Source organism: Rhincodon typus, chromosome 17, assembly GCF_021869965.1.
Source record: "Rhincodon typus isolate 14 chromosome 17, sRhiTyp1.1, whole genome shotgun sequence".
NCBI classification, from domain to species: Eukaryota; Metazoa; Chordata; class Chondrichthyes; order Orectolobiformes; family Rhincodontidae; genus Rhincodon; species Rhincodon typus.
Window position 1 is genome coordinate 43,009,125 of NC_063348.1, and position 17,754 is coordinate 43,026,878.

The window sequence follows — 17,754 nt, forward strand, 5'->3', positions numbered from 1 at the left end:
GAACAATCTCCACCCTTCTCACCATCCTAAAGGTATCCAAATGACCCCACCCTTGACATGTCTTGGGACCACATAGGGGTAGCCTAGTTCTCCAGAGGGGTATTCTGACTTTCCAAAAGAAATACACTTTGAACAGAGCTGCTGTGATGGGTCTGCACTGCGCTCTCTCGGTTCCATGTAGCAAGGTTACCAAAATGGCCACTAAAATGAGCAGCTGCCCCCTGAAACTATGCATGGAAAGCCTAAGCTGACACCACTCCCACGGAAATGGGGAGAGCTAGATTTCGAGGTCGAAGTCCCATCTCCAGCCAGTGAACACTCCACAGGATCGCTGACATCGTAGGAATGCGTTCCCATTGTTGGCAGTGTGGAAGATTTTAAGGGACACGAGCCCACACTAGGGTCAACACTAGCCCACAAATTGGTTTGTATTTACCCGCTCATGTGTACTGGGCAGAAGTTTGTTTCCTGTGGAACACGTCAGTCCATGGCCCACCTGATATGGGCCTTAGTTTTGTTTACATGCAGCTGGCCAGCTTCGTGAGTTTGCTTGGGAATCCCAGAGTGACGAGAATGAAACTTTGCAGATGTTGTATTACTTGGAGTAACTCTTGGCTGGGTCATGAAGTGCAAAGGGGGATCTTAGGTGGAGAGTGGGGGAAATTAGGTGAGGAGAGAGAATCTGGGGAAATAGAGGGGAGGTGACCAGGATGGAGGATTCTGAGAGTTAGGAGTTTTTTGGGAGGAGAGAGATTATTTGGTCCGTTGAAGTCTATGCTGACTGTGGGGCTTGAGAATCGAAATCCAAATGAAATCCCCCATACCATATGCAATCGTGGAAAGCCTGTTTTTTCTCCCCATTCATACATGGGATGTAATGCCAATGGCTAGGCCAGCATTTATTGTCCATCCCTAGTTGCCCTTGTGGTCATGAGCCATCGCTTTGATCCACTGCACTACTCCTTGTAACTTGTAAGAAAGGGAGTTCCAGGATTTTGTCCCAGTAACAGTACACGAATGGTAATTTTGGGTAAAACATCTTTGTGGATTATGAGGAGATAGTAGGAACTGCCGATGCTGGAGACTGAGACAAGAAGGTGTGAAGCTGGATGAACACAGCAGGCCATGCAGCATCAGAGGAGCAGGAAAGCTGATGTTTCGGGTCTGGACCCTTCTTCAGAAATGGGGGAGGGGGAAGGGGCCTCTGAAATAAATAGAGAGGGGGAGGCAGTGATAGAAGGTGGATAGAAGAGCAGATGGGTGGAGAGAAGACGGACAGGTCAAGGAGGCGGGGATGAAGCTAGTAAAGGTGAGTGTAGGTAGGGAGTTGGGATGGGGGTTGGTCAGTGAGGAAGGAGGGGCGGGTAGGTGGGAGGGAAGACGGACAGGTCAAGGAGGTGGGGACGAGAGGGGGGCGCTGGTCTTGGGATGAGTCGGGGTGGGGAGATTTTGAAGCTAGTAAAGTCCACATTGAGACCATTGGGTTGTAGGATTCCAAGGTGGAATATGAGGTGCTGTTCCTCCAGTTTTCGGGTGGTGTCGTTGTGACACTGGAGGAGGCCCAGGATGGACATGTCGTCCAAGGAGTGAGAGGGGTAGTTGAAGTGGTTCGTGACTGGGAAGTGTTGTCATTTGTCGTGAACCGAGCGTAGGTGCTCCACAAAGCGGTCTCTGAGCCTCCGCTTGGTCTCCCTGATGTAGAGGAGGCCACATCGGGAACAGCGGATACAATATACCACATTAGCAGATGTGCAGGTGAACATTGTTTAATGTGGAAGGTTTTCTTGGGGCCTGGGATGGAGGTGACGGGGGAGATGTAGGGGCAGGTGTGGCACCTCCTGCGGTTGCAGGGAAAGGTGCCGGGGGTGGTGGGGCTGGTGGGGAGTGTGGAGCGGACGAGGGAGTCGCGGAGAGAGCAGTCCTTCCGGAAGGCAGCTAAGGGTGGGGAGGGAAATACATCCTGAGTAGTCGGGTCAGATTGCAGGTGGCGGAAATGGCGGAGAATGATGAGTTGAATATGGGCCAGATATCTTCTGTATTGGAGCTCCCCCTGCAGGCTTTCATGGAGTATTGTGTCCATCTGAAATATTGTGTCAATTTGATCCTCTGCCTCAAAGAATAAATTTGTTGGCTTGCTAGAGTATAGGTACAATTGCACCAACCACAGGTGGTACTTTGCACCCTTTTCCTCCAAACATGAAACAAACACTTGCATGTTCTCATGCCAACATTTTTACCTCTGGCCTGCTGCAGAGCTCCAGCAAGGCTCAACCAAGCTGAGTTACATCTCACCTTATACTTGGGAACCTTAAAGCCTTTAGGATTCAACATTGAGTTCAGAACATGAACACCTCCGTCCATGTCCTTCACCCACCCCCACACCCTGGGCGCCGTCTGATATGGCTTGCTTTTAGCACACCCTACCCATTTTCACCCACTCATAGTCCCCTACATTATCACCTACCTAAGCTTTTCTTCTTTCTTGGCTACCAACAATCATTTTGTCTGCCTGACGTTGTTTTTCTCTCTCTGGGCTCCATCTCCACCTATCTGCCCATTTCTTCCCCTCTTCCCCCACCTCCTGTTATCAGCATAAATACCACTTTTCACTCGCTGCTATCAGTTTTGAAGAAGGGTCATTGGACTTGAAATGTAAATTGTGTTTTTTTTCCCACAAGTGCTGCCAGAACTGCCAAGTTTCTCCAGCAATTTCTGCTTTTGTTTCAGATCTCTAGCATCCACAGTGCTTTGTTTTATATAATAAATACTTACGAAGGGGCTGCTGGATCGGAAACAGGAGAAAAAATTTCTGAAGAAGGGTCTAGGCCCGAAACGTCAGCCTTCCTGCTCCTCTGATGCTGCTTGGCCTGCTGTGTTTATCCAGCTCTACACCTTGTTATCTCAGAAAATAAGCTTGCTGACTTTCACCTCCCTAATTCAAAAGTTAAATTGATTTTAGAGTAGCATTTTAGCACTGTGCTCAGACTTTAACTTAAATTGCCTCTGACTTAAGTTTCTTCTTTACAGAGAGCCAGTGGATGAGGTTTTGCAGATACCTCCTTCGTTATTAATGTGTGGGGGTTGTCAACAGAATATTGGAGATCGTTATTTCCTGAAAGCAATCGATCAGTATTGGCATGAAGACTGTCTGAGTTGTGACTTGTGTGGCTGTCGACTGGGAGAAGTGGGGAGGAGATTATACTATAAACTAGGCAGAAAGCTCTGCCGAAGGGACTACCTCAGGTATGACAGCTTTATTTACTTCAAATCATTTCAATTTTTATTTAAAACCAAAGACCCTGCATGTAAAAGCAATGCTTCATCATTGGATGAAAAATTTTGAGTATGTAACTGTTTAAACTCCGCACTGCTAGGTAAATTAGCAGAACTAGACCAGGAAATTACATGCAAAAATTTGACATTAACATTTCGTTGTGATCAGTACTTTACATTCATATCTCATTCATGTCTTACGTCAGTGGTGGGCAAATTATTGGAAAGGGCTCTGAGAGATAGGATTTACGATCACTTGGATAGGCACGGTTTGATTCATGATAGTCAGCATGGATTTGTGAGGGGTAGATCATGCCTCACAAACCTTATTGAATTCTTTGAAGAGGTGACCAAACACATGGATGAAGGTAGAGCGGTGAATGTGGTATACGTGGATTTAAGTAAGGTGTTTGATAAAGTTCCCCATGGTAGGCTCATGCAGAAAGTAAGAAGGCATGGCATAGGGGGAAATGTGGCAGATTGGATTCAGAATTGGCTGACCCTTAGAAGACAAAGGGTGGTAGTGGACGGAAAATATTCAACATGGTGCTCAGTTACGAGTGGTGTACCACAAGGATCTGAGCACCATGTTGAATATTTTCCGTCCACTACCACCCTTTGTCTTCTAAGGGTGGTAGTGGACGGAAAATATTCAACATGGTGCTCAGTTACGAGTGGTGTACCACAAGGATCTGTTCTGGGTCCTCTTCTATTTGTGATTTTTGTAACTGATTTGGATGAAGGAGTGGAAGGGTGGATTTGTAAGTTCGTGGACAATACGAAGGTGGGTCGAGTTGTGGATAGTGCGGAGGGCTGTTCTAGGTTACAAAAGGACATTGATAGGATGCGGAGCTGGGCTGAGAAGTGGCAAATGGAGTTTAACCCTGATGAGTGTGAGGTGATTCATTTTGGAAGGACAAATTTGAAAGCAGAATACAGGGTTAACGGAAAGATTCTTGGCAGTGTGGAGGAGCAGAGGGATCTTGGGGTTCATGTCCACACTTCCCTGAAAGCTGCCACCCAGGTGGATAGAGTTGTTATGAAGGCGTATGGTGTGTTAGCTTTTGTTAATAGAGGGATCGAGTTCAAGAGCTGTGAAGTTATGCTCCAGCTATACAAAACCCTGTTGTTTCGGCCACATCTGGAGTATTGTGTCCAGTTCTCGTCTCCTCATTCCAATAAAGATGTGGAAGCATTGGAAAAGGTGCAGAGGTGATTTACCAGGATGTTGCCTGGAATGGAGAGAAGGTCATACGAGGAAAGGTTGAGAGAGCTAGGGCTTTTCTCTTTAGAACGACGAAGGATGAGAAGTGACTTGATAGAGGTGTACAAAATGATCAGAGGTATAGATAGAGTGGACAGCCAGAGACTTTTTCCTAGGGTGGAGATAGCTTATGACGGGGCATAGTTTTAAAGTGAGTGGAGGTAGATACAGGGGAGACGTCAGAGGCAGATTCTTTACTCAGAGAGTGGTAGGGGCGTGGAATGCATTGACGGAGCGGGTAGTGGAGTCAGTCTCATTAGGGGCATTTAAATGGCTATTCGATAGGTATATGGATGATAGTATAAGGTAGGGGTGGAGGTTAGACAGACCTTAGGTTTAGGGTAAAAGTTCGGCACAACATCGTGGGCCGAAGGGCCTGTACTGTGCTGTACTGTTCTATGTTCTATGTCCTAGGTAAGTTTCTTCAATCTCTTTGAAGTTAAACAGAGGCAAAACTTGATGAAGGTGCAGTCATACATGAATTACTAAACCATATCATTTCACAATGAACATAAAAATGAACCATATTGACCAGAGAAATATAGTACTCTCAACACAACTTCTCCTTGTAGGATATGACAAAAGAATAAACATTTCACATTTCTCCACATCAATGAGTTGTCTTTTTAAAAAAACTAATTGAATTAAGGTCCTGCGTTCTCCCTCTAAGACTGGCCAAAAATCACCCTCACAAAAACTTAACAGACCTCACAGCCATTGTTGTACATGATTCGGAAACAGTTTTGCAAAATCACATGCTATATGCTGTTCGTGGCTATACAGGGCCAGAGATGATTGCAGAACTTGTGAGCTGTTTATTAGCAGCTTAGGCAGGCTAATAAGTTGTTTCTTATTTCCTAGCTTGAATTAAATCATTACCAGTTGTATTTCGAACACCCTTCATCCTGTTTCTTTATACATCTGGTGTGAATACTTTTTACTATAAAGACCCAACATTTCAAAGTATATCCTCCTCCAAAGACTTGCTGTGCAAGAATGGTTAAGAAAATTCTGAAACATGATTGCTTTTCTCAGCAGTTCCTTGTCTCCACTGTTTGGAGGATTTTTTCTACTCACACATTTGCACTGTTGCATGTTCAGGAGGCCTATGCACAGACTAAACCTTTGCGCTCTATTAATTTCAATGTATTTGTAGATGCGAGGTACGTAGTGAAAAACAGCATGAAGATTGGAAAGAGTAGGAGTGAGGATGAAATAAATCAAGGAGCATGAATTAGATTGTATCAAGTTATTTATGGATATTGAGTTAGGGTTAGGGTTGGTAACCTGACTGAAGACTGGAAATTGGGAGTGCATCAAGCCATGTACAATCCCATTCTCATCAGAACGTCATGATATGGAGGTGCCGGTGTTGGACTCAGGTGGACAAAGTCAGCAGTCACAAAGCACCAAGTTAAGTAACACTAAATCTTCCAGCTTAGCTTTCTGGATATTATCAATGAAACATGAAAGCAGGAGTAGGTCTTTCAATTCTCGCATATGTTCTACCCTTCTGTTAGATCATGGTTGCTCTGTATCACAACTCCCATGTCCCTCGCCATGCTTTGTATCTCTCGTTACCCTGAAATCTATCAGTTATGATCTTGAAAATTTTATTTGAGCCAGTGTCCCCAGGTTCTTACAGGGAGTAAGTTCCTGATCTCTACCATAGAACAGGAACTTTGGTTAACTTCCTGTTCTGAGGAGAGCTTGGCTTTCTGTCAGATAGAACTCCCTGCAGTGACCTACACTGAGTATTTGATGGTAACAAGTGTTGTGTTTGTGTCATTTTTAATAACTCAATGAATAATACAGCTGTCATATTTTACGCTTTCCTTTAACATTCCATCATTAACAATGACTGAAAGGTGTCCATTTGAAAGTTAGATTTGAGAATAATTGCTGAGTTTCTATCATAATTACATTGCGGAGGATGCACACAGCTACTGCTGAAGCTTCACATCTGTAGATGAATAATGTATACCCTTGGAACAATAGACAAGGACAGTTTATTGTTAAAGAGCTATTTATGGCACAGAAGGGGTCACTTGGCCCATTGAATCCATTCTAGCTGTCTGCTGAGCAATCCAGTCAGTCTCACTCCCCTACTTGATCCCTGTAGTCCTGCACCTGCGGTTTCGTTTCCTTCAAGTGTTCCTCTAATTCCATTTTGACGTTATTGTTTCTATTTTCACCACCCTTATGAGCAGTAATATCCAGGCTATTACTTCACAAAAAAAAACTTCATCCTCACATTTCCCTGCATCTCTTGCCTAAGATGTTAAATCTGTGCCCTCCAGTCTCGTACCATCAGCTCATGCGAGCCGTTTATTCTTTGTCTACCTTCTCCAAACCTGCCATCAACTTGTAAACATCTGTCAAATCACCCATCAATCTCCTTTGCCCATGGAGATCAACTCAGTTTCTACATTCTAACTTTGTCACAAAATCTCTACATCCCTGCAACAATTCAGTAAATGTTTTCTGGACCCTGTCCAAGACCCTTACATCCTACGAAACGCTTGGCGACCAGAATTATACACAGTGGTCTAGTTGGGGCCTCACCAGAGCTTTATAAAGGTTCAATTTACATGCTTTTGTAATCAATATCTCTGTCTGTGAAGCCCAAGATCTCATCTGGTTTACTCAGCACTCCCTCAATATATCTGTCCACCTTCAAAGATTGAGGCATATCTGCCCCCGGGTCCATCCTTTCCTGCACACTCTTTAGGAATGCTCAGTTAAGACTACATTGCCTCTCTCTGCCTCTTCGATGAAACTGCATCACTTCATTCCTCTGTATTATGTTATACCTGCCACTTGCCTATGTATTCTGCAATCTTAACTATTTAATGTTGCAAGAGATAGAACAGGAAAAGGGAGAAACTAGAACTTTGGGGCATGGTTTAAAAGTAAAGAGTCTCCTAACTAAGACAGAGGTTAGGACTGTTTTTATTTTCTCCCAGAAGGTTGAGAGTTTGTGGAACACTGTTGCCCAGAGAGCAGTGGAGGCAGGCATATTGAGGGTTTAAGACTGAGTTAGATTCTTGATTGAGAAGACAATTAAAGGATTTTGGAGGAGACAGGAAAGTGGAGTGGAGACCACAATCACGTCTGTTGTGACCTTGCTGAATGTTGGAGCGATAACACCACTAGGCCATCATCTATCCCTGTTGATAATTTCATCTTTAGTTGTAGATTTCAAAACATTAAACAGACTGACCTCTGGGTGGGTTCTGCCTTCCTTTCGATAAGTGAATAAGATCACTCAGGAAATGTTATGAAATTGCATCCTCTGATGACTCTAACAGATCCTCCTCAGGTATTTATACCCTGTTTTCTTCAGGATTCTGTGATGAATGTCACATTTTCATTAAAATCTCTTTAAATAAATATTTAAAAATTGTCCATGAGAGGGTGCAATTTCATAATGTTTTCTCTATAATTTTAACTCAAATCTCTTTGCTGTCTTTTTAAAATTCATTCATTGGCATGTGGGAGTCACTGGACCTGATAAGGATGGTATTTTTCGTTCCATAAAGGACATTCAGAAGAATTTTTATGACAGTTCTTTCATGGTCATCATGAGACTTTTAATTCCAGAATTTTTTTTAACTGAATTCAAGTTTCACCATCTGCCATTGTGAGATTTGAGCATGGGTCCCCAGAATATTACATGAGTCTCTGGGTTACTAATCCAGCAACAATACCGCAAGATATTGCCTGCCCCTAGATAATAATTTGTATGAGACTTAGGTGAGATTTTCCTTGGAGCTCTTCCAGTGTTGTCATTGTAATTTTGCTGGAAGTTTGGAAAAAGCTTTTCATTGCTTCATTGACAAGCAAATCCCATTGGAGGAAGTCTGTAAATGCTGTCCCAGGTTTTGTGGTATCAAGCTGACTTGGCCACCAGGGCTATCCTGCTTCAGTAATTTTTGTATAGAGCACCTCGCACTTCTCTGACAGATCACCATGCAACTCAGCTCCTGTCAAAGGAGAAACTTCCCAGTAGGCACACATTCTGAAAGGTACGATTGCCAACTGAAGACATTCCGAATAGGATCTTCACCCAAATATCCTGCTTCAGCACTGAGCCCAGGCCTACTGTGCCCCTGGGGCATATGGGAGTGATTGTGGTCTGCTAATAGCGACAGTGATGTTGGATGATGATCAATCGCCTGGGAATTGGACCTGAGTGAAAAGCTTGATAGCTCTGACATCTTAAGAACATGGGGTTGAAGAAGAGTTCATCAAATATCAAGAAGCCTGTATAACTGCTTTTGCACTGCCTCTGCCGCAGGCCCAGTGGGAAACACAGAAAGATGCTGATGAGAACTTGATCAACTCAACCCCATTTGTGATACCTCACACACTGCGCTGGAGTCTCTTCCATGGCCTCTAGCGAAACATGGAGTGATCAAATTACTTTACTTCTCACGGCTTCCACTCAAAGCTTGCCACCATGGTGCTCTCCATTTGTCCAGTGCCACCATCTCTAGCAAGGTGAGGTTCTGATTTCCAATTCCCATTGGAGACATCTCACAATGATTGTGGGCACTCCTTTCCTGCAGGATGAGAAAAGTGTGACATACGAATAACCTGCCCCTAACTCAGCTATTCCAGCATGGCATAGACATGAGCTGTTATGTTTCTTAGTCATGCGCCCTTCTCAGTTGTATCCATCTGTGAGGGTGACTCATGTCTCAGTGATGGAACTGATCATCGGACGTGACAGTACTTGGGTGAAGTGTGAGCACTTGGTCTGCCCAACTTTTGCATGTGCTGCTCCATATCGGTTTACAGGCCTGTTACCCAGGCCTGTCACTTCTTTCCTTCCCAGGTTTTAACGTTGAATGTGCCTGCAGCGCTGGACTCACATCTTCCACATGATACCTTTACTGCTGAACTCCATGTGACATCTTGGTTTCTTGTGGTGGTTTTCTTCTGCAGAATACTAGGAGGAGAATTTATTGACTCTCAGCAACAGCCTCCATCAGTGCTTCAAGGCGGATGCATTGGAAAAGATTGGGACAACACATGAACACTATGCCAACCTGACCAACACCTTCCTACAAAATATTCTCATTGAATCGCAAGCCCAGTTATGGATGCTGCTTGCCTATTCAAAGGATCCTCTGCTTTACAGCCATGATGGGAAGAAGATATTTTCTAATCAACTTACTCAGAGATGTTCTTACAAGTAGAACTTGAACCAGGCTCCCTCGCTCAGAGGTAGGGACATGACAACAGCACCACAAGACCCCATCTGTGATTGGAGCAATGCTCTGATAATCAAGCCTCACTGTTCCACTTCTTCTACCATTACTGTAAATGTGTTCATGCAATCACTGATATGGCCAACTTATTCCTTTACAGACCACGATTTAGAAGAGAAGACACTTTGACCAGGATTCTTTAACGAATTGAAAAATAAGTTATGTATTATTGATGAAAGCTATTGCTAAAACAATTGGCAAAACTGGTCTGAAACTAACTATAATCTGGAATTAAAACTATATGCCTTTAATCCCACCAAACACATTCGCACAATACAAATCCACAGCAAACTGTGCAGAGATGGTATTGAAAAAAAGCAACAAAGCCCTTTATTGGCCAATAGTTCAATAGGGATGAAGTTTGATGTCTTCTCTAGAAACTGATTTTTATGACCTCAGCTGAATCTCTTACAGCTGTAGACCAATAGAAGAAAATCTCGTGAGACCTAGGCCTTTGAATAGTCGTCACCATTTAGCCTTTTCGGATTGGTAAAGGTGCTCCAAAAATTGTGGTGTGAAATATTTGAAAAACAGGTTTCAAAAATTCAACCAGAAGAGGGATAAGGATGCAGCCTTTTCACCTGCTTACTGCTGCCATTCTTTATTCCAACTGCCCATAACGTTACTGTCTTTCAGTCATTCCCCTGGTGTTTGACACAGAAACCCAGTCTGGCCAGGGGTCTAGGCAACCATCAGTTCTCATGGTCTCCTCAAAACAGCTCAGTACCTTCTATGCTTTCCACACAGTCCCCTGGTATAAATATGTGTTCCCCCAACATCTGGTTCCATGTTTTGCTTCCAGGCAATTCCTAGCACCACTGATTTGGGTGTCAAACTGTCCCCTGGGCCCATTAGTTCTTTAAAATAGGTGTCTAGAACTGATGCTGACGTGGCATAGAGTGACATTTTGTGGTAATCAGGTTCCCAACCCTAATTTTAAAATCCTTCCCAGATACCCTTGAGCTTGAGGTCTATACAAATCCATGGGATAATCAATTTATCACTCAGTCATTTGGTAATATAGAACTTGGGTGTTGCTTTTAAAAAAAGACATTTTGTTGAAGCTCTTGTCCTGCAATAATCAGGATAATTCGCAAGAATATTAATGGAAGAGTAAACTAATATTTCACAATTAGCAACTTTCTGAACATAGTCAACCAGCCTGCACTAACAAAAATAACATTATTGTGTCCAATATTAGACGTGATCTGCAATTGTACATTTGCTTCACCATCCTGAACATGTGAAGAATTATGCTGCCATCCAATTTAGGATTGTCAACCAGGCTGACAGTGTGAAACCACATATAATAACACACAGGGTCCAGTTTTTTGCAGACATAAAGAACATTTATATTGTGTATGTTAGCTCACTGCTTCATTTCTCAGGATAATGCTTTGATCAATCAGAGTCAAACTGCCTGATTTATAATTTAAAGCTTGGTAATTAGCTGTCAGTTACCATGAACTAGTGCATTCTCCAATGGTAAAACCTCTACCAATCAGGGTCCCCTTATCAACCAATCAGTACTGTCCTCTAATTCAATATTAACATTGGTAAAAGTAAGTCTTTCTATGGCACCCAAGGCTGCATCACCCAAGAAGTCAAATACCCTCAGATACTCCTGGCAAAGGGAATTACAGCCAAATCCAATGTTTAGCTTTCAGCAATTAAGAGCAGAAACTTTGGCTTAAGGGCTCCTAGTTTACCAACGCCGGTGCCCTCAAATTGCTGTATTGCACTGATGAGTGGATAGAAATTTGATAAATGCAAATTTAGTTTGTGTTCTTCCTGCTTTAAGCTAACTTTCTTCCTCTTCTTCTCAGATTATTTGGTCAAGATGGACTTTGTTCTGCCTGTGACAAACGCATCCGTGCCTATGAAATGACAATGCGAGTCAAAGACAAAGTTTACCACCTGGAGTGTTTTAAATGTGCTGCCTGTCAAAAGCATTTCTGTGTAGGAGACAGATATTTGCTCATCAACTCAGACATTGTCTGTGAACAGGACATTTATGAATGGACTAAACTCAATGGGATGATCTAGAATTATACCTGATACTCATCATCACTGGGTCTCAAATATTGTCTATATGTATGAATTCACCATTTTGTAAGAACCTACAAAAGTTAAGGACTTGTACAGATATTTTATTAACACAAGCTGTGAAGGTTTCATTTATACGCACACTTTACTGTGAAATATTAACTTCTGCAGCTTCGCTAAGGAGACAGGTATGAATGTCATCTTAGTAATTGTGACAAATACTTACTCCTCATAAATAAATCAATAAATAACTGCTCAGTTTGGAGTCTGACAGATCGACTTGGTTCCAGATCTCATTGCAGTCTGTGGTTTCAGATGAGGACAAAAGCAGAATACTCATGGAGAATGGGAAGTATTTTTCTTTGGCAACAAGGCAACATGCAAGTTGGTATTTCTTTTTACTTGCTCATGGATGTGTGCACTGATGGCAAGACTGATATTTACTGCCTCTTCCTAAATACCCTTGAGACGTTGGTGGCTTCTATAGTTCCATGCATTGAAGATTTACTCTGAATGCTGTTTAGAAGTAAGCCGCAGGCATTCGTCAATATGTATGAGATAATCATTATCTAAGCCAATGATGCTACCTCCTCATTGGTCAGCAACTTCAGAGCATACAAATTCGAAAGCCTTTTTTGCATAAATATATTTTATGATAGTTTTTGTTTTTATTCAAACCAGTAATCGGTCAATCCAAAAAGGTGGTGTAACAAAAGAAAAACCCTAACAAATGAACAGTCACGAAGATGTGGTCCAGCAGGTTTTAAGATTATTAGATCAGCCACTACAATTTAAAACCACAGAAAATCGCAGAATGACAGAAAGAGGCCACTCAGCCCATCAGTTCTGCACCAGTTCTCTGAGTATTTCAGCTGGTGCCAATCTTCTGCTTTTTCCCTTCAACCCCACACATTCTTCCTTTTGAGATAACAATCTGAAATTGTCTTTTAAAAAATGTCTTGATTGAGCCTCCCTCCACCAGACTGTCAGGTAATGCATTCTAAACTGTAACCACTCACTGCGTGAAAATATTTTCCTCATTTTGCTGTTGTTTGTTTTGCCAATCAATTTAAATCTGTTCCCTCTTGTCCTCGATCCTCTCACAAGTGGGAGAAGCTTCTCCCTGTCTGCTTTGTCTACTCCATCCAGACCTTTCATAATTTCGAATACCTCTCTAAAATCTCCTTGTAGCCTTCTCTTCTCCGAGTCAAAAAGTCCAAACAACTCCAGTCCTTCCATGAAACTGAAGTTCCTCACGGCTGGAATTATTCTCATTAATCCTTTATACACTTCTGAGGTGTTCACATCTTTCCTTGAGTGTGATACCTAGAATTGGACATGAAACCAAAACTGAGGCTGAACTAATATCTTATCCAAGTTCAAATAACCATCTTGCTCTTGTACTCATTGTCCCTACTGTTTAAGCCCAGGATACTGAATACTTTATTAACTGTTCTCTCACTCTGTCCTGCTACCGTCAATGATTAATGCACCTATCTACCCAAGTTCCTCTGCTCCTGTACTGTTTATATTGTCTCCATATTCTTCCTATGAAAAGGAGTTACCTCAAATATCTCTGCATTGAACTTCATTTGCCATCTGTCCACCCACTCTACCAACTTATCTATGTCCCTTCGAAGATCTGTACTATCCTTCTCATGTTTATAATGTTTCCGAGATTTATAACACTTGCATGATTTGAAATTGTTTTGAGCCTGCTGGATATCTTGTTTATTAAGAGAAGATCGTCAGCATTCCAATGGAACATTGAGACATTACAAGAGCACAAGGTTTTTAGTGGGCACCAAATTTAATTAATATTTAATTCCATGTTTTTTAATAGGAAAATAAATTGCCTGACTTTTAAGAAGTGATCAATGTAAATTATAGCTCTTTTTGAAGTTTGTTAACTCCCATGACAGCATATTTTAAAGTCATGCATTCTCAAAATGACTTTGTCTATTAAAAAATCTCCAATATCATCTCAAGTTTCAGTGCTATTTTCATTGCAAAGGTGAATAATTTAGTGGATGGGTTTAAATATTTTGGTTTAGATATTCCTGTGGCAGTACAGTCAGGATCTAAGTGCATTAGGACATCATTTATCTCTGCCTTAACTGGGAAAGGCATTTTGTGTCTCTTCAGCTAAATAATGCAGGCACGACAGGAATGTGAGTCACCACAGCAGAATATATTTTATATGTTTGATGGTGGATGAGTGTTGGGAACAGGAGGTGGGCATGGGGTGGTGGGGATTGGGTTTGTGGAATAGGGGGTGGTAGAGTTTACATGAAAGGAGTAGACCATATTTAAAGGCCACTGTGAAATTAAGGACTGGGCAAGTCTTAGGAAGAGAGACTGAAATGGTGGCATTATAAAAGAGAAACTGTTGCTTGGATCAGTATTGATTGTTCATTTTGATTACCCAGAGGGAAGTTAAAAGTCAACCACTGTGGGTCCAGAGTCACATGTAGACCAAACCAGGTAAGCACGACAGATTTCCTTCCTTAAAGGATGTTAGTAAACCAGGTGGGCTTTACAACAATGGTTTCATAGTTACTATTCAGCCCACTTTTTATTCCAGATTTTCTTTGAATTTCAGTTTCACCATCTGGATTCAGACCCGTGTTCCCAGATCATTATCTTGGCTCTCTGGATTACAAATGTGGTGACATTGCTACTGCGTCCCATAGTGTATTACAGAGTTCATTTAGAAACCTTGTGCACTTCAGATAGTGAAAGAGCTGCAAAAATTGGAATGCTAGGAAAGTATTAATCTAATGTGGTATCACAATGCAGAAGCTGCAGTTTTGAACCTGATCTCTATAATTCCTAGGAATCCCTGGCAGTGTCTGATGAAATGAAATTATCTTGGTAAGTAAGCACGAACAAGGGTGTTTTCAGAATAAAATCAAAGGAGCTAACTAAATCGGAGAAACAACAGGATATTTTCAATCTTAAAAATATAGTATCATTCTTTGGAATATCAAATGGCACCAAAATCTTGAAGTGCTACGTATCCTCTAATGCATCTGTCGTCTCACATTCTAGATACTTGCTTCCCGACACCTACAATTACTGACATCGATTCTATGAAGCTTGAGTGATTATGAATATAAAGTCTACATGCTACATTTTAGAGAATAAAAATGATCAATTCCTCCTCAGGAAAAGACAAAATTTGGGGTTCATGAATATGAGGTGACTGATGGAGAACATGTCAATAACTGGCGTTTACCAGCAGATGAAGCAGCAAAACTGAAGAAGAATCATCATGACTCGAAATCTTAACTCTGATTCTCTCTTCATGAATGGTCCCAGACCTGCTGTGTTTCTCTAGCATTCTCTGCATTGTTTTCAGATTTCCAGCATCTGCAATATTTTACTTTTATTTTTAAACTAACAATGGGCTTCAACTCTGGTTTGTTAGTGTCTCCTCAAGTATATTAAGATTGTCTAGGATTTGTTTGGATCTGTTCAAGTTTGCTGGGTTCTGCAAAGGCCAATTGGGGTCTTTATGAATTCATCAGGATCTGTTTGGTTTGTTTGAGACAGCTCAGGTCTATTAGCATTTGTTAGGGGTCTGTGAATTCCATTATGGATCTTTTGGGGTAGGTTAGTGTTTCTTTAAGGATCTTAGGTCTATGAAGCCCTGCCAGGGTCTTACAGGTTCTAAATAAAAACGGAAAGAACTGCAAATGCTGTAAATCAGGAACAAAAACAAAGTTGCTGGAAAAGCTCAGCAGCTCTGGCAGCACCTGTGAAGGAAAAAAACAGAATTAACATTTCGGATCCAGTGACCCTTCCTCAGAACACAGAGTTAGCTCTGTTTTTTCCTTCACAGATGCTGCCAGACCTGCTGGGCTTTTCCAGCAACTTTGTTTTTCTTACAAGTTCTGCTTGGGTTCATTTGGATTTGTGAAGACCTTTCAGCATTTATAAGGAGCTCTTAGGTTCTGGCAGTGTCTGCTTGGATCTGTCAAAGATGGGAATAATAAGGTTCTTGAAGTTACAACTGACTTGGGAAGGTGTGCTAACTGTTGAGCACCAGTTCTCCCAGAGTTACCTCAAAGCTGATGATTTAATTGAAGCATGCAAAAGTTGATAATTTATTTGTCTAAAGCAATCGAGTTAATGGAAAACACTGCCACATTCCTGTACTGAAAAACAGCTACTTGAAAATAACTTCACAGAGACCGGGACCCCAGCACCAAGTCACCCCTTATTTACACGTACATCAAACCTGACACTGATCCAGGTCCCTTAGAGCCAACTTTCAGAGTGAACAGAACCCTTGACACTCCTGTTTATAACTGTTAGCCAGGGCTCCCTGATTGGACCAGTTTAACAGCCCCCAATCAGGGAATTCATATTCTATGAGGTCCATCTGGCTGACCTCATTACAATCACTACCCTATTATTTGTCACAAATAAGTAAATTCTAAACTCAAAAACAGCTGTGAACTAGAAACATATGGCTCTATCAGTTAAACTGTATCCCCCTTCTAAAACCCCTGTGGAAATAGGCAGACAGAGAAGAATAAAAAATAGCATTTGTTTTACAGACAGATGAATAAGAGACTGGGATACCTTCCACAGGGATTGTTGAGCGAACTCCTTTGAGTTGCCAGGACCTTCTGTTCTTCAATCTATTTTCTTCACAGGAGGCAAATGACGATTGGTACACTAACCTCAAAGCCTCTTAATGATTGGTTAAAGGCAACAGCTTTCAGTACCTGGTGGGGAAAATGGCTGTCTTATTACAGGATTAAGGTATTTTTACTGCACAGAGAGAAAGGAAGAGAGAGAGAGAGAACCTATGCTTCAATCAGTCTCAAGGCTTCTCCCTGTATCATTAACACCCACAAGCTGTTCAGCTATCCAGAAACCACTCAAAGAGGCTGATGACCTTTTGCATCCTTTACTGGTCCTAATTGCACAAACCAATCACCTATATGACACCAGACAAATGTCATTCAGCACACACTCTCTGGTGCTGCGCTGTCTGCAAATATTGCCCCGTCTGTGAATGCTTGAATAAAGCTACAATGTTAATGCTACACACAATGAGTTTCAGTAACTTGTTTTTTAGAGTGCAGCAATTCTGTCCACAGTCCTTGGCTTTAAAACTGTGCCTTTTTTTCAGTTTTAGTGCACAATCTAAACCAGAGAAATTAAAATTATATGGACTTTACACAAGGTTTGGAAGGTAAAGATGATGACACCAATCAAGCAGAGGGAATTTTACTGGTAACCAGTCATAAATGTTTTAGTCATAGATTCATTCAGTTGTGCAGTCCTGGACAGACGATACACATCCACAGCATGTGGAGTAGAGTGGACTGGTTAAAATGTTACCTCGATTCCTTAAATGGTAAGGATCAAAATAATTTGAGAGGAATTTGAGAGAGTTTTACCCGCTTCAGCTTTGGGGATGGTAACAAGTTTCTCAAAAGAGTGATGAATCCCTGCAATATAGCCAGGATGAACAGTTTTACCAATACAGATGTGGTGTCAAGTTAAATACCCATATTGTTATCTATATAAACAGGCCATCTATATAAACAGTACAAATGAAACAGACATGGAAGAAGACAAGGCAATAGTTTTGGGAAAGTCAGTGGATTTACATAGTCCAGATATCATTGTATTCTGTTTCTAAGATGTTTAGCAACTGTTAATGGCACTGAGGATAGGAGTTTAAAGGGAAAAACAAGGACTAATTATCTCAAAAGTACATTGGCTCAGATTACAAATCCTTCTAAAGAATGCAACTGTAAGGGATAATGAGTACACAAATTTATAGAAAATAATAACTGTAAAATATTTGGGAAGAGAGCCGTTAGTGAATCTCCCATTAACTTGAAACTTTAACAGTTGTGACAATGGACTTGA

General features: G+C 41.7%; 2 protein-coding genes across 3 annotated transcripts in view; one reads left to right on the forward strand and one right to left on the reverse strand.

Moving 5' to 3' along the window:
* Positions 1-12,117, forward strand: part of lmo2 (LIM domain only 2 (rhombotin-like 1)) — a 29,416-nt gene extending 17,299 nt beyond the window's left edge. For both annotated transcript variants that reach the window (XM_048606919.1, XM_020514667.2), the window contains exons 2-3: positions 3,028-3,243; positions 11,640-12,117. In XM_048606919.1, coding sequence (XP_048462876.1) covers positions 3,028-3,243; positions 11,640-11,859 — 436 coding nt within the window. In that variant the 3' untranslated portion in view covers positions 11,860-12,117. The remainder of the gene's footprint in view (positions 1-3,027; positions 3,244-11,639) is intronic.
* LOC109928544 (transmembrane protein 263-like) overlaps positions 1-17,754 on the reverse strand; it is a 203,840-nt gene that overhangs the window by 153,067 nt on the left and 33,019 nt on the right. The gene's annotated exons all lie outside the window — the stretch shown is intronic.